The sequence below is a fragment of the Procambarus clarkii genome, chromosome 64 (genome assembly GCF_040958095.1).
Source record: "Procambarus clarkii isolate CNS0578487 chromosome 64, FALCON_Pclarkii_2.0, whole genome shotgun sequence".
NCBI lineage: Eukaryota > Metazoa > Arthropoda > Malacostraca > Decapoda > Cambaridae > Procambarus > Procambarus clarkii.
In genome coordinates, this window is record NC_091213.1 from 5,869,011 (window position 1) to 5,890,509 (window position 21,499).

Sequence of the window (21,499 nt, forward strand, 5' to 3'; positions counted from 1 at the left end):
TATTTTGACCCCAGTATTGGCATAGTTGTGGTGTACAAGTTAGTGTTAGGGCGTGTTGTTACTCTGAGCTGGTACCCCGTTACCCTTTTGGGGTCGCTAGGGCTGACAGACCCCTAGCTTACACTCATTTTGTACACCCTCAAAACGCCAATACATAGGGTCAAAAATATATAATTTACATCTGGTGTATATACCCTGTTGGGGGAGTATATATATATAGGGAGATATTTGAGTCGTGATCTGTAATCAGGAGTAATATATATTTATAAATATGTATTTAATTGTATTTTTAATTATTTCAGTGGTGTTGAATGAGGCAATGGTGGGAAGATGAGGCATCGCGTGAAATGAGGCGACTGGCGAGTTTGGAATGTGGAGACCTCCCCCCTTCCCTTGTGATGGGAGTAGTGGTGGACGGATGATTGAAGTCAGACAGTGGGGAGCAGAGGGTGGTGGCGGCAGATGTCCTGGTTGAGCTAGACGTGGTACTTAAACTCGTACCTCCATATCTGGTAATTGAAGGTAAGTAGTTATTGATTACTGAAAGTGAGAGGCATTTGAAATTATTATACCCTAGTAACCCCTTAAATTGTCATTATGGTTGCTGAAAAAATACTTTAAAGTGGACGACTACGTACTAAATACGTAGTGAAACTGAAGTGGTTAATATTATTAGGTGCTGAAGAGAGTCGACGGGTTTTTGATGCGTTACTTGTGTGGGTTGACTATGGATGTAAGCCCATTTCAAAAATGGGCTTACGTTTGAATTTTACATTTAAATCTTTGAATCTTACATTTCAAACGTTTGAAAATCCGTGACGTTACTGTCCTCGTGGATTGACGTAGACCTATTTACCTGTAGGTTGTTTGACGTCGAGCTGCTACTAACAATAACGTATTCAATATTTAATTGAAGTAAATTAGTTTATAATGTTAATGATAGTGCGTGATATAAGCGTGACCTAGGAGGAAGGTCAAAAAATTAAGAATGAGTTATTGTTGATACATGGAGGGGGATGAAAATGTTGGGGGGTCGATTAATTTGCACTGCAGATGTGAGGCTCGGAGTATTTGTTGAATGTATAGGTGGGTGGGGACGGTACACGTGGGGTGTGAGGGGGCATTTGTGTATTGATATTTTAAATGTGTAACGAGGGATAGAGCGTGATGGAATAGTATAGGAGGAAGTGAAGTGAAAGGAACATGTCCGGTATGTTTGTAATGGCGAAATGTGCGTTTTTAACTTCAGGTCTTGGTCCAGGGGCTGTTGGTTGTGTGTAGCAGTAAGTATATTGGTGTCTAGTTGATTGTGTAGTGTTAATGGAGAATTGTGTACTAGGAAGAGATCGTCTTTTCCCTTGAAAAATAATGGACAATGTGTGGTCATATAGGTATTCGTATTGGTAGGTAGTTATTGAGCAGTTAATGTTGGCTAGCGAGAAGTGTAAGAGGAAATGAGGGTTGGGTAATTTAGCGCGATGAGTAAACCCGGAGAATTAAAAAATTGCGTTTAGCACTGCAATTATGTATAAGAAAGTGGGAGTTTGGAGGTTATCTTGAGACGATTTCGGGGCTTTAGTGTCCCCGCGGCCTGGTCCTCGACCAGGCCTCCAACCCCATGAAGCAGCCCGTGACAGCTGACTAACACCCAGGTACCTATTTTACTGCTAGGTAACAGGGGCATAGGGTGAAACTGCCCATTGTTTCTCGCCGGCGCCTGGGATCGAACCCAGGACCACAGATCAGAAGTCCTGCGTGCTGTCCGCTCGGCCAACCGGCTCCCTTCCAGAGGGAGGGGGAAGTTTGTCATGGTTTGGCTTTGATGGTATTTAATATCAAAGTAGGACTCGTCAGAGGTTGAACATGTTACTATGTATTGTTTTCCCTCGAAGGGTGTTAAAAGTTGGTAGACATATCTTGGAGTAAAATGCAAATTGTTAATGTTGAAATATACATAAATTGTTAATTGTTGATTTTTGTTGTGCAATGTAAGGAAATTGGATTTGTTCCTAGATGGTTGTAGGACATAATAAATGTTGAGGATAAGTTGATGCATATTATGGATTTCCAGGTGAGCGTGTGGGAGAGGTTGTGGCTTGGCGGAACAGAACGATGACGTATCTATTTGTGGACCAATCTGCATGGGGTGGAGAGGACGAGCAACGCCAGTCCAGAGTAATGGAAGAGTCCGTGACCTTGAGGCGAGTATGTTAATTTGAAGATGTCTTTATCTCCCGCCCCCCCCCCCATAATTGTTACGTAGTACATAACACTTACACCACGATTTATTTAAAACGCGTGGTGATTTAAGGATGTACTCGCCTAATTGACCTAATTGTGCTTGCGGGGGTTGAGCTTTAGCGCTTTGGTCCCGCCTCTCAACTGGATGTGGTGTAGTTTGAGCATTAGAGGTGATGAGACCCAGCCTTACCAGATGGAAGAGTTGGTATAATCTAAATATGAATATTATGGTGGAAAAGTATTGGAGCATCGGTGTGTGTGTATGTATATGAATGGTAGACGGTATTCGTGTATAGACATGCATAGATGGTGAAATACAGGTGAAGAGCCGTTAACACAGGTCCCTGACAAGATGGTTGGGTGGCAACACCCAGACATCGTGTCAGGTAAGCGGACAGGGGGGGGTTCATACCTGTGTCCCGTTTGATAGTTTTCTTCAGGCGTTGATGTGCATTATCTGATTCCCCACCCCCCCACCCCCCTCCGTAGTTAGAAGTGTACGTGTATTAGATACTAATGGTGATAAGGATTGTTTATAGGATATGAATGTTCATAATGGTGAATACAATTGTACTTTCGCAGGTGAGAGGCTTGAGTTGTGGGAACCGACCTGTGAGATTTATATTTATTTAATTTATATGAATTTATATTTACGTTAATTTATATACTTCGATAGCAATTTGTATAATGTTAAGTGGACTGTATTTCTGCAATAATCTCTTAATCTCACAAATCGATCCTCTACACATTAGGGGGGTTTATATTTATATATATGCAGCCAATCAAACTACAGTAACTACATACATTGAAGAGGTTCCTTATCTTATAGTACAGCAGGTTAGTCCACCAGGTATAACTAGGGTGTAGACACCAAATTATCCTCTTTGAGGTAGCTTCCATATCACCCAGTAACTGGTGCACAAATCTTGCATCCTCGTCTTGACCTGTCAAAAGTGCGCTAGCTGTGAAGCCAGATACCTATATATGACAAGTATATCAGAGAAAACAGTACATGGAACATGAAGACCTGGCTTAATTACCTTTAGTTTGAGGCTTCCATGTGATCTAACCGGGTCACCCTATATCCTGACATTAATGGCCATAAATGAATGATAAACGGGTTTCGGATAGACACTTAACTTGAATTTGTAGACAGCGTGTTGACAATGGTACACTTCTGGTTTCCATAACACTACGTCCAAGTAAAATTAACAGGAGCCGAATTTGCTCCCGTGTGAGCCTCTGGTCTCTATATAAACAACAATGGCTGCCCTCCTTCCTCCACTCTGACGCCTGGCTTACATTGTCCAGATTTCAGAACGTGATAGAAGGGTCACATTTACTCTACTTTAATATTGATAATTAAGTTAATTTATATAAGATGTTTTTATGATGGTAAAGTCCAAAGACTAATGTATTTAAGAATAATTCCCAGCAGAATAGCTGGTCAATTTATAATGGTATGTGGTGATGATATCCCGTTTTCTTTAGACGGTAATTCCACTACAGGTTACGTTTTCTATGGGTAACTTGTTGGTAACACAGCTCTTATCTGTCTGTATGATATTATTATTAAATGGTGTCGGATTTTCCGACATGAGTACCTTAGACGTGGATAACCTCGTGTAGGTACTGAGACGTGGAAGTGATAACCATAGAAATAATTAGTGTACCTCTTCAAATTGTTTGGATGTGTGATAATATGATAGACAGAATACTTAGGAAGTACAAGAATTTCGCCCCAATGATTGCAGATGAATACAGTAAGTGTTACAATGTTAAATGTTGTATTGTGATTTGTGTATCTGTATTCATTGAATTTGTGCGCTCCCTTGAGGGACTTGAAGTAGAAGGGGGGGTAGTAATAGCCTAAGCTACTGTATCCCTTTGAAATGTATTTTATATTGTCTCAATAAACATACTTGAAGGGAGAAGTTTAAGTTTGTTGCATAATATTTGGTTGTAAATGTTTATTCTAGTGCAACGTGTCTTTGAGTATATAATTTGATTGTTTAGTAGATATGGAGTTATTAAACAGGAGTATTTGTGAAAATGACTATTATATAAAGAAAATGGGAGGGGGTGACTCGCCTAAAGGCGCGTCGTTACTGTGCTCATAGAGGGCAGTAGATGTGTGATGAACGAATGGTAAATATATAGTTGATGTAGAGAGAAATATGAATTAAGCATTGTATTAAATAATGTGAAAAGTTAGGTAAATAATGTAATTGATGAAATACTGTAAGGAAAACGAAATAAAAAATAGGTTAATGTTATTAAATAATTTATATATATACAAGAAGGTACATTGGGTTTGTGAGAATACATTGCATAGTACATCATTTACATTCCTGCAAAGCCACTAGTACGCGCAGCGTTTCGGTCAGGTCCTTAATCTAGCAGATAATTTAAAGTAGGTAATTTGTATCATAATTGATAAATGATAGATACATTGCAAGAGAAAAATGAGAAGAGAGCTTAGTAAGTATATTAAAGCACATTGTTATATTAAAGCTCTGATTGATTACATTGACAGCCTGATTAGTAATTTAAAACAAGATTAATAAACACCATACAACAGATTGGCAGCACATATAAGAAGACAGCAATGATCACAATGGTAAAGATGTTCAAATTGGGAACATAAAGGTTGGGAGATTGGGTAGCAATACATAGTGCAATTTTAAGGCAAAAAGTGAAGAACTAAGAAGATGAAATTAGGTACTTTTTAGTATTGATTTTGAATGATGTAAAAGTTGGACAGCTTTTGAAATCAGTAGGGAGTGAGTTCCATAAAGTGGGTCCCTTTATTTGCATAGTGTTTACACAGATTAAGTTGAACTCTGGGGATATTAAAGAGATTTATTTCTGGTGTGGTGATAATGGGTCCTATTAATGTGGTATGAATCAAATTTATTTAAAACTAAGTGACGTATTATAGTAGATAGGTTGAGGAAGGTTCATTCGTGAATGAAAGTTTTTCCTCGTTTTCATGGCTGATAATGTTTCCCTTGTATTTTCTCAGGCTCGTGGGGTGGGCGACGAAGCTCTCGAGTCGGACTGTGTTGGAAGACCAGGCCCTGTAGCCCCCGCTGCATTGGGCCCCGACGACCTGACTACTCCCCTCCCTCCTCAGTGGTAGGGTCGAGTCCCCAGCCCCCAGTGGTGACCACCTCGTCCGTTGGCATGGCTCCGTCTCTCAATGTGACTACTGCGACTTTTACCCCCATGAACTCCGGGGGTTCTCAACGCCGTTCCCGCCACGGCCGCACTCGCACGATCCCTTCCCGTAATAATACTTACAACGCCTTGTTTGGTCCCGCTACGTGGGCTAAATACTTTGATCTCCACCATCTGGATTCTACTGCTCCTGACGATTTCTCCCTCCATAAAAACCTTGTTGATTCAGTAGATGCCTCTGTTACTTTAAAGTCCACTAGTTATGGTACGCGTGTCGTCGCTGCTCCTTCAAAGGATGCAGGTACTCGCTTAGCCGCTTTGTCCTGCATTGGAGAGAGCCGTGTTCGGGTCTCTACGAACGCTCGGTTAAATGCCAGTGTTGGCAGTGTTCTCCTCCCGCACCATGTCGCAACTAGTGTTCGGGACCTCAACGATTGGCATGAGGGTATTAAACATATCCTTGAAGCCCAAGGCCATTCTGTCCTCCAGGTGGACACGTTCACTCGACCCCCCCCCCCCCCCGTGGTCGTCGCCGTCAGCCCCTTCGAGTTGCGAAAATCACCTTTGATAGTAGGACCCTTCCGCCCTCTATTATTGTTGCTGGTGGCAGATGCTCAGTTCAGGAGTACATTCCCTCTCCTAGACTATGCAATAAGTGTTGCAAGTTCGGGTATGGTGTCCTGCAATGCACCAGTACTGTGTATCTGTGCCCTTTGTGTGGGGACAATAGTCATTGTAAGTCGGTGGACTTCTCTCCAGACTCGCTGCCTCAATTGCGGTGAGGCCCACCCTACCTTCTGGCGTGCGTGTATGGACTACAAACTCGAGGAAGCCGTCCTGAACTTGAAGCACCGTGATCGTGATCTTTTCCTGAAGCGAGACGCCAAGTTCGTCGTCTCGCCCCTTTCGCGGGCCTCTCCTACGCTCGCGTGTTGTTCTACCTCTCCTCGTCCTTCCCGTCTTTCTCAGTCTCACAACCGTTTTCAGGCCTTAAACCAGACCACACCCACCACCACCTCCCCTATTCCTTTGCCTCCTGTCCCGGATGGTCTTCCTCTCTGTTCTTCGTCTTGGATTTCCCTCCTTCCTACCGAGTCCGCCATATCTCCTTTGTCTTCTTCCCCATCTCCCCCCACTGTTTCTTCCCGAGCCTTCCCCCAGTCTCTTGACCCTCCACGCCACCTGTCCGTCCAGGCTGATATCCATCATCCTCCCAGCAACCTTCGTGTTGTTCACTCTCGTTGCTCTTCTCGTGGTGAGACCATTGAGTCTGTCGCCCGGTACGTTGTTAGTGGAACGCCTGTCTCTTTGAGGCAGAAACGTAAGCCTGGCTCCTCTCCTTCCTCTCCGGCGGGTAAGGTGGTTTCGCTTTGTTCCTCGCCCCCCTCCCTCTGTCACTACATCCCCTCCCATTTCAGTAGTCGAACCTCTGTCTCTGATATGGAGGTTTCTTCCTCGCCCGATTCCCTCTGTTGCTGTCCTTCCCGAGATGCACTGCCTGATTTCTGCCCCCCCCCTCCTCCAACTGTCCTTGCCTGCCCCCTCTCAGTTGTCCCCCCCCCCCCCCCCCCTCCAGACCCCGTCAGTCCGCCGTGTCATCTTGGGCCACCGATCAAGGCTTCAAGTTCTCTACCACCAAGACTTGTGCCATGACTTACTCGGAAGCGGGTCGTTTTTCGTTCCTCTTTGTCACTTTATGGTCATCCCCATGAGTACAAATATTCCGCGAAGCGTTTGTGGTTGTTTGACACTCGTTTGTCTTGGTCGCCCCATGTCTCTTACCTCCGTGTTGAATGCTCTAAGGCCCTTAACCTACTTAAGGTTTTGTCCCATACTTCTTGGGGAGCGGATAGGCGCACGCTCCTTGCTTTGCATTCCTCTCTCGTCCTGTCTAAGCTCGATTATGGTTACCCTGCATACTCTCCTGCTTCTACTCTTCGTCGTCTTGATCCGTTGCACCATACTGGGTTGCGCCTCAGCTCTGGTGCTTTTCGTTCAACTCCTACCCTCAGCTTGTACGCTGACACTGGCTTTCCGTCTCTCCAGGACCGCCGTGATCGCTACAGTCTTCGCTATCTTGCGCGATCCTTACAGCATCCTCACTCTCACCTCTATCGTGCTTTAACTTTTACCCCTCCTGCGGTTCCTGTTCGTCTTCACCACCTCCCTCTTTGTCCGGTTATCTCGCCTACAGGATTCTCTTTCGGTTCGTCTTACTAATGTTTCTCCTCGTATTGTTCCATCCTTGCCCCAGTGGAGGGTCCCCTTTCCCAAATTTTGTACTTCTCTGACCCGCATCACTAAAGCTTTTACCCCTCCTACAGTTCTGAAACGCCTCTTCCTTGAGCACTTTTCTTCTCACTCCCACTCCGTTCCCATCTTCACCGCCGTGATCACTACTGTCTTCGCAATCTTGCGTGGTCCTTGCAACATGCTTCCTCTCGCCTCTGTCGTGCTTTAACTTTTACCCCTCCTGCGGTTCCTGTTCGTCTTCAGCACCTCCCTCTTTCTGTCCGGTTATCTCGCCTACAGGATTCTCTTTCCGTTCATATTTCTAATGTTTCTCCTCGTGTTGTTCCTTCTTTGCTCCCATGGAGAGTCCCTCTTCCGCGGTTTTGTACTTCCTTGACGTGTAACACTAAAGCTTTTACCCCTCGTACGGTTCTAAAACGGCTTTTCCTTGAGCACTTTTCTTCTCACTCCCGCTCAATTTCTGTCTTCACCGATGGGTCTAAGTCTGCGGACGGTGTTGGCTACTGTTGTTTTTCCTGATCGCACTTGTGTGTCGCTTACCTCCGGAGACTAGCATCTTTACAGCGGAGCTTTATGCTATTCTCTCTGCTCTTCGTCTCCTGCTTTCTCGTTGTCAGTCTTCCTTTGTAGTTGTTGTTGACTCTCGTAGTGCCCTCATGGCTCTCGGGTCCTTTAATCCGGTTCATCCAGTAGTTGTCGAGATCCAGCATTGGCTGTTTCTCGTTCACAGTAAATTTAAGTCGGTTGAGTTTTGTTGGGTTCCCAGGCATATTGGTGTGTCTTTAAATGAGCGGGCGGATGCTGCCGTCAAGGAAGCTGTCCGCTCTTGTCCCATCTCTCGTAAAGGCATTCCGTATTCCGACTTTTACCCGGTTATCCATTCCTCAGTCCTTACCCGTTGGCAGGCTTCTTGGTTGTCTGTTACTGGTAACAAGCTACGTACTCTTAAATGTTGTTTCCTCGTGGCCGTCCTCCTTCCACCGTAACCGGCGGTGGGAAACAGCTCTGGCGAGGTTGCGTATTGGCCATACTCGCTTAACCCATGGTCACTTGATGGAGCGCCGCCCTGCTCCTTATTGTCCTAGTTGCATTGTCCCTCTTACGGTCGTGCATGTCTTTCTTGAATGTCCTGACTTCCAGGACGAGCGTGTGTCTTGCTTTCCGACCGCCCCTCGCGGTCACCTGTCCCTCGATAGAATTCTTGGTGACTCAGATACTTTTGATATCGTTCGCCTTATGCGTTCTTGTTCTCGTATTGGCATCCTTGGTGATATTTAGCGCCCTCTGATTATTTTGCGCATTTGATGGTGCTACGTAGCCTTCCCGGTTTGGTGCCTTCTTTTGATAATTACTTAATTATTACCTCTGGTTTCCAGTGAGGAACCCAGGGTCGTAAATGACCTCACTGTGGAATTGCATGTCAAAGGTATTCCTTTAATATTTATCAGTTAGGAGATAGTGAAGATATGTGCCATTATTACAGGAGTGTACTGTCAGTATCACATTTTCATTATTGTATTAGTTGATTTGTAATGTACAAGTTGGGATTTTTGAATTTAGTTTTGATAAGTCTGAAACAGCAGACTAATAGAACACATTAAATAATATACACAAACATAGTAATGTTAATAACCTTTAGTAATGTTGAACAGTTGTGTACACAGTAATAAGTGTATGGTTTGATAGTTTGAGTTACGACCAAGACTGTAATACATAGTTTTATGTTTTGGATATTTACATAGACTGTAGGCCTTCATTTTTAGTGAAATCTCCTGGCATATGGTTCAGTAAATATTTTTTACAATACATAAATAAATAAAATATTAGAATATATCTAGAACATTAGATATATATATATATTTTAGATGCATGTCTAGTATGCATGTAGATTATCCGATATACATATCCAGATTATATATTATATATAGATAATCAAGAATATATATCTAGAATAATTGTAGGATATTTATTATATGTATATAGTTAGGATAATTATTGTAGATGAATAATTATCCTACCTCTATACCTGTGTGTAATATATAAATAAACGAAAACTCGCACCATCATGACGTGACATAAGCAAGTGATAGCCGAAGCTATTTGAACCACTTCCCCGCCGGCACTGATGGTAATCTTGGGCATAGCATTTTATCAAGTCAACTCATTCTTTGGGGCACACGTGAGGAACACAAACGCGAACAAGCGTGAATGGTCCCCAGGACAATATGCAATTGAAAACTCAGTTGCATATAGTCCAGGGGCGAGGTAACATGTCCTGGGCTGACATTGGGAAGAGGGTCGTGGCTGGACACTACCTCGTGACTGTTCCTGGACCTAGTCGGGCATGTCGCTTTGGGTCGGTGGCTGGAGCCCCTTGTATGGACGAGTTGAACGCAGCGCGTACTAGTGGCTTTACAAGAGCGCAATTACTGTACCATGCTATGTATTCTCACAAACGCAATGTACCTTGTATATAAATAAATAAATAAATGTGAGCACGAAGCGTCTTGTAGGTTGTGGGTGTTTGCGTATTTTGCTGTCTGAAGAGAAGAGAGAAGCCTAGCCAAGTGGCAGAAGTTAGGCTCGGCTAACGTACAAATCTCCTAGCAAAATTATTCAGTATTGTAGAATATGAAATGACATTGAATAAAATATAGAATAATCTTAACCCAAAAATGTAGAATATTGAATACTTAATATTAGTGCATAATCTAGAATATTGAATAATAAATAATATTGATCCATATTATTTAATTAATGAATATGGGAAGTTATTGAACAATATTTGATGTTATTGAATAACATTGGATGTTATTGAATATTAATGAATAATATACGATAATAATGAACAATAATCTATATTGAATAAATATGGATATTATTTAATAATCAATATTATTGAATAATAATATTAATGTATATTAATCAATATTGAATAATATTATTGAAGAATATGAATACTGAACATTCAATACAAGCTGTACGTGACAAAGCGTTGCTGAGCGACAACTTCCTACTTGGGCGGAGTATGAGTATTTATTACTCGTATGGTCGCTCTAAATAAACATTTGATTTGATGTCCCCCAATCTTCCCCACAATTTCACCCGTCTCCTCGTCCTCCCAATCATTCCCCACTCCCTCGTCCGATGCGTTCCAAAGTGGTCTGATGTTCCCATGAGAAAATTGTGAACATGAAGTGATCTGATGTTCCCATCAGTGAAATATAAGATTTGCAGTTAAAAAATGGAATGAAAATATGGGGAAAAAATATACTCTAGAAATGATGGGTGTGGTAAACAACACAGCTCAATTGCAACGCAAATCACACAAAATAATGAAATCCAAATAAATCATAATGTATGAGAAATCAAATTATGATTGCAATCATAAACATTGAAATGGAATTATAACATTTAGTATAGCATGTGTGCTGCTTTGACATGCAACAGAGGTAGTGTTTTGAAGAAAAGCATACTTTTACCTGTCACAGGTGTCGCATCTATATAGTAGGTATATAAATAAAACGCGCCTATTCAAAGGCAACGTTTTGTTTTCAGGGATATTCCTGCGTGGGCCCTAAGCCTCTGGCTGGCCCACTAAGTGTTGGTTGTTTCTGTTTTACTTTGGCGGAGTATGAGTATTTATTACTCGTATGGTCGCTTACGTAAGATTTAGCCATATATGTTTAACAACTTGTGCTCTGTTGAATCTAAGTTGAAATCTTAATGGGTTTGTAACTGTGCACTGTGTTAGATAATGTTCCAGTGGTCTGTCGGGCATTTCTCCAGTGTTGACATTTCCTCTCATCTTCCGGAACCTGTAAGCCTATTTCCCATGCACATGGGTATCCAAGTCTGATGCGATGTAAGTGCACTTCTGTTGCTCTACTGCTCCCTTTCATCAAAGTAAGTGGTTCGTAGTTGGTTGAATTCTTGTACCAACCCGCAGTTCCTGATGTTGCAAGTGCTGTGTTGTGGTCACTGTACATCTTTTGCATTGCTCTGTTTCTAATTACTTTCTTAATGTGTGATAGACTTTGTGGTATGTAAATGTCTACATTTCTTCTTAGTTGCAAGTTTTGCAGCTTCGTCTGCAATGTCATTTCCTATTATTCCCACATGACTTGGCACCCAGTTGGTAAGTACCCGTCGGCCTTGTCGTTTGAGTGTTTGCATTAATGATATGACATTTGTGATCAGATGTATGTTATCACATATATGTTCTTGTTCCAAGGTTTCAATGGGGGTTCTCTAATCTGTATGTATGATAACATGTTGTCGGTGTTGAGCGAGAGCATGTTCCAAAGCCTTTTGAATGGCTAGCATCTCTGTTTGTAAAGTCGAAGACCCATTTGACAGCCTTCAACTATTTACAGAGTTTCCTGCTTTAACTGCAGCTCCGGTCTCTTGTCCCTGCTGGTCTACTGATCCATCTGTGAAGTAAGTGAAGCTGTCGGATGGCATGTTTGCTTCTATATGCATCTGTGCAATGTTGCGTAGCAGATGAGGATTTGTCTGGTTCTTTTTTCCTTCAATAACCATAATCTTAAAGTCTGCTGGCAGAGATTCCGAAGGGGCTTGCGTAACAAAGTCTGCATGTGTTTCGTCGACACCCTTCTCAGTGACTGTGTTTGTTATATCGAATGTATTGATGGTGTTTATCGCACAATGGGTGCACCTGTTACTATTGGAGGCTCTTCTGTCCAGAGTTAGTGCTCCAGTGATTATATCTTTAAGTGAACTGATTGTAGGTCTAGTCAATATCTTGGTCAATATAATGAGAGCAATCACAGGGCCCCGTCTAGGAGCGGGACACAAAGTGTTAAGAATGTTTTACATACACGCCGTTCGTTCCCTAGTTGATTATGCAGTGCCTGCCTTGCTCACTCTTTCTCCTGGTCAGTGGGCAAACGTTGAGGTTATTGAAAACGATGCAATGCGAGTCATAACAGGAGCTCCCAGATGAATTAAAATACTGAACCTAAGACTAGAAACCAAGCTAACGTCGATTGAAATAAGGGTAAAAGGGATCGCTGCGTGCATGCTGAAGGCAACGTTGTGTCAACAATTCAAGGCAATCGGTAAAGAAGTTAAGTTGAATAGCGGTTATGCACAAAGGAACATTTCCATGTATATAGATTGAAGAATATGAATAAATATTGAAGAAAATAGTAGGATTTGTAATAGTAATTTTAGGTAATTTGTAGTAGAATGTTTAGGTGATTCCAATTGGGATTTTTACTGAGATTCCTAGTAGGATTTATAGGCGATTTTTAGTAGGAATCCTAATAGTTTATCTAGTATTACTTGTAGTAGGATTGCTAGTATGATTTAGAGAGATTTGTAGTAGGATTTACATATATTTCTAGTAGGATTTCTAGGGGATTCTTAGTAGGAATCCAAGTAGGATTTGTAGTAAAATTTAGAGGTAATTTTTGAGTAGGATTTGTAGGGGATTGCTAGTAGGATTTGTATGTTAATTTATATTAGGCTTTCTAGGAGAATTTCTAGTAGGATTTCTTAGGTAATTTTTAGTAGGAATTATAGGGGAATTTCTAATAGGATTTTTAGCGGAATTTCTAGTACAAAATCTTCCACTGTACTTGTATGTACAATACAGTACAATAGTTTGTATTGTACTTGAGTTTCCTGTAATGTATTATACTGTACTGGTCTGCACTATGCTGTACTATACTCTACTATACTTGACTGTACTGTAATGTACTGGACTCTGTACTGAAATGTACTGTATTGTATCCTGTACTGTCCTATACTCTATTGTACTATACTGTAGTGAACGGTAGTGTACTGTATTTTAGGGTAGTGTACTATAATGTTGTGTACTGCAATGTAGTGTATTGTAGCCTGTATTGTACCCTATATTTTACGGTACTGTATCTAACCTCACCAAGCTAGGTAAGGTTAGATACAGACTGGACTAGGCTAGCTTACCCTAGCCTAGTCCAGTCTAGAGTAGCTTGCTTAGCTTAGCTTAAATTAACATTTCATAATATAGCGCCATTCACCAAAAAAAGACAGTTCAAATGATTAAATTGTAACGTACAAGATCTTTATTAATCCAAATGACTGATGACTTTGCATAAATGTGTAAAACAATATTTGATTGCATGTTAAATCTAATCGTTTATTACTAGTGGCAGTGTGCATCTATGGCTTAAATCACGTATATAAGTATACATTGTTGTTGTTTAGAGAAGAAAATGAAGGGTTGGTAAGGTAATAATGCAATAGCAAGTTCAAGTATGTTTATTGAGACAATAAAAAATACATCTCCAAAGGATAGAGTAGCTTAGGCTATTTCTACCCTCCCCTCTACTTCAAGTCCCTCAAGGGGCGCACAAAATCAGTGAGTACAGATACACAAATCACAATACAACATTTAACATTGCAGATAACAATGGTGGTTAGTGATACTAGCGTCAGTTGACATACACCGCCATTGCAGCAATCTCCTCTCTCCGCATCTTATTTATTTATATATATACAAGAAGGTACATTGGGTTTGTATCTCACGTGAAAATTGTGGTTATTACGCGTTGTTTCATTCCAGAAACCGCTATTTAAGTAGAAAATATTATAATGGTGATGCCGTTTGTACATTTGAAAGACAAGTAACGAACTGTGAGTGTACTGTTGTCCTATACTGTACTGCTCTGTAGTGCATTGTACTTACTGTTTTGTACTGCACTCTACCGTACTGTACCATATTGTACTGTATCATACTGTAGTGTACGGTACTGTGCTTTTGTGTAGTATACAGTACTGTACTGTTGTCTCGTAGTGTACTGTACTGCTGTGTAGTGCATTGTAATGTACTGTACCGTACTGTACTGCATTATACTGTTTTATTCTTGACCATAGTGTATTGTACGGTACTGTACCTTGTAGTGTACTGTACAGTTATGTAGGGTACTGTACTCCACTTTACTGTAGTGTACTGTACTATACGGTACTGTTCTCTATTGTACTGTAGAGTACTGTGCCCTTGGGTGTTCTGTATCATACGGTACTGTAATGTACAGTACTGTACCGTACGGAAGTGTACTGTACGGTACTGTACTGTGTTGTAGTGTACTTACAGCTTGAATAAGTATGATTATTATTTAATCATTATAATAATATTTATTTAGTAATAATTAATCCAAAGTCATCATTTGTGAGTGTAAAGTCAAACATTGTTTCTCATACATTTGGTATATGTATGTATATCATACATTGGGTATACATTTGGGTGTATATATTTCAGTTTAAATAAATAATTGTCATGAATTACTAGTTTAGGCAATTAGGTGGAGCCGACCAATGAGAGTAGAGCTTGCGGGATTGTGACGTCAACTGAAAAATCGAAACGTGATTGGGTGTTGAGTCGACTTGGTGGGTGAGGCTCGACGGAACGTTATTTTGACCCCAGTATTGGCATAGTTGTGGTGTACAAGTTAGTGTTAGGGCGTGTTGTTACTCTGAGCTGGTACCCCGTTACCCTTTTGGGGTCGCTAGGGCTGACAGACCCCTAGCTTACACTCATTTTGTACACCCTCAAAACGCCAATACATAGGGTCAAAAATATATAATTTACAACTGGCGTATATACCCCTCTTGGGGGAGTATAAATGTAGGGAGATATTTGAGTCCTGATCCCTGATGAGTAGTAATATATTTCTAAATGTGTATTTAATTGTATTTGTAATTATTTCAGTGGTATTATTGAATGAGGCAATGGTGGGAAGATGAGGCATCGCGTGAAATGAGGCGACTGGTGAGTTAATGTGCAAGAGACTTGCCCCCATTGTGATGGTACCAGTGGTGGACCCATGATTGAAGTCAGACAGTGGGGGAGCAGAAGGTGGTGGCAGATGTCCTGGTTGAGCTAGATGTGGTACTTAAACTCGTACCTCCATATCTGCTAATTCAAGGTAAGTAGTTATTGATTAGTTAAAGTGAGAGGCATTTGAAATTATTATACCCTACTAACCAGTTAAATGGTCATTGTTTTTGAAAAAATAAAACTTGATAGTGGACGACTACGTACTAAATACGTAGACGGAAGTGGTTAATAATATTAGGTGCTGAAGTGTCGACGGGTTTTTGATGCGTTACTTGTGCAGGTTGACAGGCTGTATGTCGTTAAAATTTGCATTTGAAATGAGCCGAGATAAAATAGTCCCCTAAGTAACTACAGGTTCCAATTAAAGGTATGGTATAGGCATGATTGAATCATTTATTGGTAGGACGAGGTAACTGTTGCCTTGGAGGTAATACCGGACATTGGCAGGACCCCTGGGCTGTCTGGAAGACCGGAGGGAGACCAGAGGGAGACGCGTCAAGTTCACTAATTGTAAAGTCTTCTATTGTTATAGAATTATGGTGTCGGTTAGGTTGGGGCACGTTACTCCAGTCTTGAGGAGAGTGAAACCGCCATAACGTAATTTTAACAATGTCGAGTGGCCGAGAGTAGTTATAAATTCCACAACATTGAAGTTGAATGTGACAGGAAGCTAGTTTGACATGAATTGCTGTTCACGTTCTGAAATGAATTGAAAGAAACGTGTTGGTGATAGTTTTGGGGATATAAGCATTTCGTAAGTTTGTCAACGATGAGGTTAATTATTTACATGTAAACTAATTTAGTGTCATATTGCAGCCAATTCTCCCTGCAACAACAAAGTATGAAGTAATAAATGTTAGTGGGAAAAGCTAAATTGAATAGGCCGGATGAGTAAGCATATTAAGATGGCTTGTAAATACCGCGAGAGCTTCATAATTGAAGGACATTAACTGTTCAACCGTACCTTACATAGGTGTTAAAGCAAGTAGTTAATAAGACCGTGGACACGAAGGGAAGTGTACCGGGCCTAACGCTGTCATGTATATTGAAGTGTCACCTGCTGCAGGTAAGTAAAATGACGTGATGGCGATAGGGCGGTGGACTGGATTTCCAGGCAATTAGGTGAAAATGTAAATGTAAAATAAGGGGGATGAAGGTAGATTGGCGGCATGCAATAGATACGTGTTTGGGGAATAAGGCAGTTGGAGTTGGATGGTATCGGGTGGACATAGGTGTTGAATTGGTAGTTATAGCTAATACCCCGATGTGGTAGTGCTGAGTGCTTTCATTTACAAGTAAACAGCGTTAATCTGTGAATCATTATAACAAGTCGAAAAATTCAGTGGTTCCGGAAATGTTATTCGGTGGTCTTAATAACTGTCGATAGGCTTTGGCGTCAGTTCGCGCGTCGTGTCTTTAAAATTGGTTGATAGTGTCTTCCCCCCCCCCCCTCATTTAATGGAGTTTAAAGTGGTGTGGTTACCCGAGTACATGAAAATTACGAATGAGGGGGGGTGGGGGAAAGTTTTGAAAATGCGTGGGGTTGCTGTCGTCGTGGAGTGACGTAGACATATTTACCTGTAGGTTTGACGTAGAGCTGCTAACAATAACCAATTGAATATTTAATTGGAGTAAGTAAATTAGTTTATAATAATTATGATAGTGCCTGAAATAAGCGTGACCTCGTAGGAGGAAGAGGTCAAAAAATGAATTATTCATTGATACATGGAGTGAATGAAAATGTTGGGGGTCGCTTAATTTGCACTGAAGATGAGGCTCGTTGGAGTATGTTGAATGTATAGGTGGATGGGGATGGTACACGTGGGGTGAGAGGGGGCATTTGTGTATTGATATTTTTGAAATGTGTAATGAGGGATAGTGCGTGTTGAAATAGTAGTATAGGCGGAAGTGAAAGGAACATGTCCGGTATCTTTGTCATGGCGAAATGTGCGTTTTTAACTTCAGGTCTTGGTCCAGGGGCTGTCGTGTGTAGCAGTAAGTATATTGGTGTCTAGTTGATTGTGTAGTGTTAATGGAGAATTGTGTACTAGGAAGAGATCTGTCTTTTACCTTGAAAAATAAAGGGCAATGTGTAATGATATAGGTATTGGTAGGTAGTTATTGAGCAGTTAATGTTGGCTAGCGAGAAGTGTGAGGAAAAGTCTGAGGAGGGTTGGGTAATTTAGTGCGACGAGTAAACCCGGAGAATTAAAAAAATCGCGTTTAGCACTGCAATTGTATGTATAAGAAAGTGCGAGTTTGGAGGGGTGTCATGGTTTCGCTTTGATAGTATTTAATATAAAAGTAGACTCGTCAGAGGTTGAACATGTTACTATGTATTGTTTTCCCTCAAAGGGTGTTAAAAGTTGGTAGACATTTCTTGAAGTTGAAATGTACTTAAAATTTGTTATTTTTGGATTTTTGTGTAATATAAGGGAATTGGATTTGAGTGTTCCTAGAAGGTTGTAGGACATAATAGGAAATGTTGTGGAGGATAAGTTGATGCATATTATGGATTTCCAGGTGAGCGTGTGGGAGAGGTTGTGGCTGGCCGGAACAGAACGATGACGTATCTGTGGACCAATCTGCATGGGGTGGAGAGGACGAGGAACGCCACAGTCCAGAGTAATGGAAGAGGCCCTGACCATCAGGCGAGTATGTTAAATTTAAGATGTCTTTATCAACAATAATTGTTACGTAGTACATAACACTTAAATCAGCTCCGTGTTGTAAATGAATAGTGTAAGGATGTACTCGCCTAATTCACCTAATTGTGCTTGCGGGGGTTGAGCTTTGGCTCTTTGGTCCCGCCTCTCAAATGTCAATCAACTGGATGTGGTGTAGTTTGAGCATTAGGTGACGAGACCCAGCCTTACCAGATGGAAGACTTTGTATAATCTAAATATGAATATTATGGTGGAAAAGTATTGAAGCATCGGTGTGTATGTATATGAATGGTAGACGGTATTCGTGTATAGACATGCATAGATGGTGAAATACAGGTGAAGAACCGTTAACACAGGTCCCTGACAAGATGGTTAGGTGGCAACACCCAGTGTCAGGTAATTAAGCGGACAGGGGGGGGGGGGTTCATACCTGTGTCCCGTTTGATAGTTTTCTTCAGGCGTTGCTGTGCATTATCCGATTCCCCCCCCCCCCCTCCCCCCCCCCCTCCGTAGTTGTTAGAAGTGTACGTGTATTAAAGATACTAATGGTGATAAGGTTTGTTTATAGGATATGAATGTTCATAATGGTGAATACAATTGTACTTTCGCAGGTGAGAGGCTTGAGTACCTTAGACGTGGATAACGTCGTGTAGGTACCGAGACGCGGAAGTGATAACCATAGAAATAAGTAGTGTACCACTTCAAATTGTTTTGATGTGATAATGATCTGATAGACAGTATACTTATGAACTACAAGAATTTCGCCCCAATGATTGAAGATGAATACAGTAAGTGTTACAATGTTAAATGTTGTATTGTGATTTTTGTATCTGTACTCATTGAATTTGTGCGCTCCCTTGAGGGACTTGAAGTAGAAGGGGGGGTAGTAATAGCCTAAGCTACTGTATCCCTTTGAGATGTATTTTATATTGTCTCAATAAACATACTTGAAGGGAGAAGTTTAAGTTTGTTGCATAATATTTTGTTGTAAATGTTTATTGTAGTGCAACGTGTCTTTGAGCATATAATTTGATTGTTTAGTAGATATGGAGTTATTAAACAGGAGTATTTGTGAAAATGACAGTATTATAAAGAAAATGGGAGGGGGTGACTCGCCTAAAGGCGCGTCGTTACTGTGCTCATAGAGGGCAGTAGATGTGTGATGAACGAATGGTAAATATATAGTTGATGTAGAGAGAAATATGAATTAAGCATTGTATTAAATAATGTGAAAAGTTAGGTAAATAATTGATGAAATACTGTAACGAAAAAGAAATAAAAAATAGGGTAATGTTATTTATTAATATACAAGAAGGTACATTGGGTTTGTGAGAATACATTGGAGAGTACAGTATTTACATTCCTGCAAAGCCACTAGTACGCGCAGCGTTTCGGGCAGGTCCTTAATCTAGCAGATAATTGTAAGTAGGTAATTTTTATCAGAATTGATAAATGATACATTGCAAGAGAAAAATGAGAAGAGAGCTTAGTAAGTATATTAAAGCACATTGTTATATTAAAGCTCTGATTACATTGCATGACAGCCTGATTAGTAATTAAAAAAAGATTAATAGACACCATACAGCAGATTGGAAGCACATATAAGACAGCAACGATCACAATGGTAAAGATGTTCAAATTGGGAACATAAAGGTTGGGAGATTGGGTAGCAATTGATAGTGCAATTTTAAGGCAAAAAGTGAAAAACTATGAAGATGAAATTAGGTAGTTTTTAGTATTGATTTTGAATGATGTAAAAGTTGGACAGCTTTTCAATTCAGTAGGGAGTGAGTTCCATAAACTGGGTCCCTTTATTTGCATAGTGTTTACACAGATTAAGTTAAACTCCGGGGATATTAGAGATTTATTTCTGGTGTGGTGATAATGGGTCCTATTAATGTGGTATGAATCAAATTTATTTACAACTAAGTGACATTATAGTAGATAGGTTGAGGAAGGTTCATTCGTGAATGAAAGTTTTTCCTCGTTTTCATGGCTGATAATGTTTCCCTTGTATTTTCTCAGGCTCGTGGGGTGGGCGACGAAGCTCTCGAGTCGGACTGTGTTTGAAGACCACGCCCTGTAGCCCCCGCTGCATTGGGCCCTGACGACCTGACTACTCCCCTCAGCTACCCTACCTCCTGTGTGGTAGGGTCGAGTCCCCAGCCCCCAGTGGTGACCACCTCGTCCCTTGGCATGGCTCCGTCTCTCATTGACTACTGCGACTTTTACCCCCGTGAACTCCGGGGGTTCTCAACGCCGTTCCCGCCACGGCCGCACTCGCACGATCCCTTCCCGTAATAAGTTACAACGCCTCGTTTGGTCCCGCTACGTTGGCTAAATACTTTGATCTCCACCATCTGGATTCTTCTACTCCTGACGATTTGTCCCTCCATAAAAACCTTGTTGATTCAGTAGATGCCTGTTAGTTTTAACTCCACCAGTTATGGTACGCGTGTCGTCGCTGCTCCTTCTCAGGATGCAGCTACTCGCTTAGCCGCTTTGTCCTGCATTGGAGAGAGCCCTGTTCGGGTCTCCAAGAACGCTCGGTTAAATGCCAGTGTTGGCACTGTTTTCCTCCCGCACCATGTTGCAACTAGTGTTCGGGACCTCAACGATTGGCATGAGGGTATTAAACATATCCTGGAAGCCCAAGGCCATTCTGTCCTCCAGGTGGACACGTTTACTCGACCCCCTCGTGGTCGTCGCCGTCAGCCCCTTCGAGTTGTGAAAATCACCTTTGATAGTAGGATCCTTCCGCCCTCTATTATTCTTGCTGGTGGCAGATGCTCCGTTCAGGAGTACATTCCCTCTGCTAGACTATGCAATAAGTGTTTGAAGTTCGGGCACGGTGTCCTCCAATGCACCAGTACTGTGTATCTGTGCCCCATGTGTGGGGCCGATAGTCATTCTAAGTCGGTGGACTTCTCCCCAGGCTCGCTGCCTCAATTGCGGTGAAGCCCACCCTACCTTCTCACGCTCGTGTATGGACTACAAACTCCAGGAAGCCGTCCTCAACTTGAAGCACCGTGATCGTGTATCTTTTCCTGAAGCGAGACGCAAAGTTCGTCGTCTCGCCCCTTTCGCAGGCGTCTCCTACGCTCGCGTGTTCTACCTCTCCTCGTCCTTCCCGTCTTCCTCAGTCTCACAACCGTTTCCAGGCCTTAAACCCGACCACACCCACCACCTCCTCCCCTATTCCTTTGCCTTCTGTCCCGGATGGTCTCCCTCCCGGTTCTCCGTCTGGGATTTCCCCCCTTCCTACCCAGTCCGCCATATCTCCTTTGTCTTCTTCCCCATCTCCCCCCACTCT

The 21,499-nt window shown here is 41.8% G+C and overlaps 1 protein-coding gene and 1 long non-coding RNA gene across 6 annotated transcripts; both read left to right on the top strand.

Annotated features, from left to right (window-relative positions):
• LOC123769087 (uncharacterized) lies at positions 1-20,254 on the top strand. Of its 5 annotated transcripts, none has more exons than XR_011223649.1 (5): positions 1-352; positions 15,428-15,608; positions 18,044-18,175; positions 18,798-18,974; positions 20,212-20,254. It is a non-coding gene; the product is annotated as an uncharacterized lncRNA (long non-coding RNA). The 5 variants fall into 5 exon arrangements; XR_011223650.1 differs by lacking the exon at positions 1-352 and adding an exon at positions 14,878-15,130 and having other exon boundaries at positions 15,392-15,608; XR_011223648.1 differs by lacking the exon at positions 1-352 and adding an exon at positions 14,881-15,307 and having other exon boundaries at positions 15,392-15,608.
• LOC138354708 (uncharacterized) lies at positions 3,823-9,277 on the top strand. The gene is made up of 2 exons (XM_069309128.1): positions 3,823-4,004; positions 5,267-9,277. Exons 1-2 carry the CDS (start codon positions 3,932-3,934, stop codon positions 7,072-7,074), a joined length of 1,881 nt encoding a protein of 626 aa, XP_069165229.1. The 5' UTR covers positions 3,823-3,931; the 3' UTR covers positions 7,075-9,277.
• Positions 20,255-21,499: the final 1,245 nt, after the last annotated feature.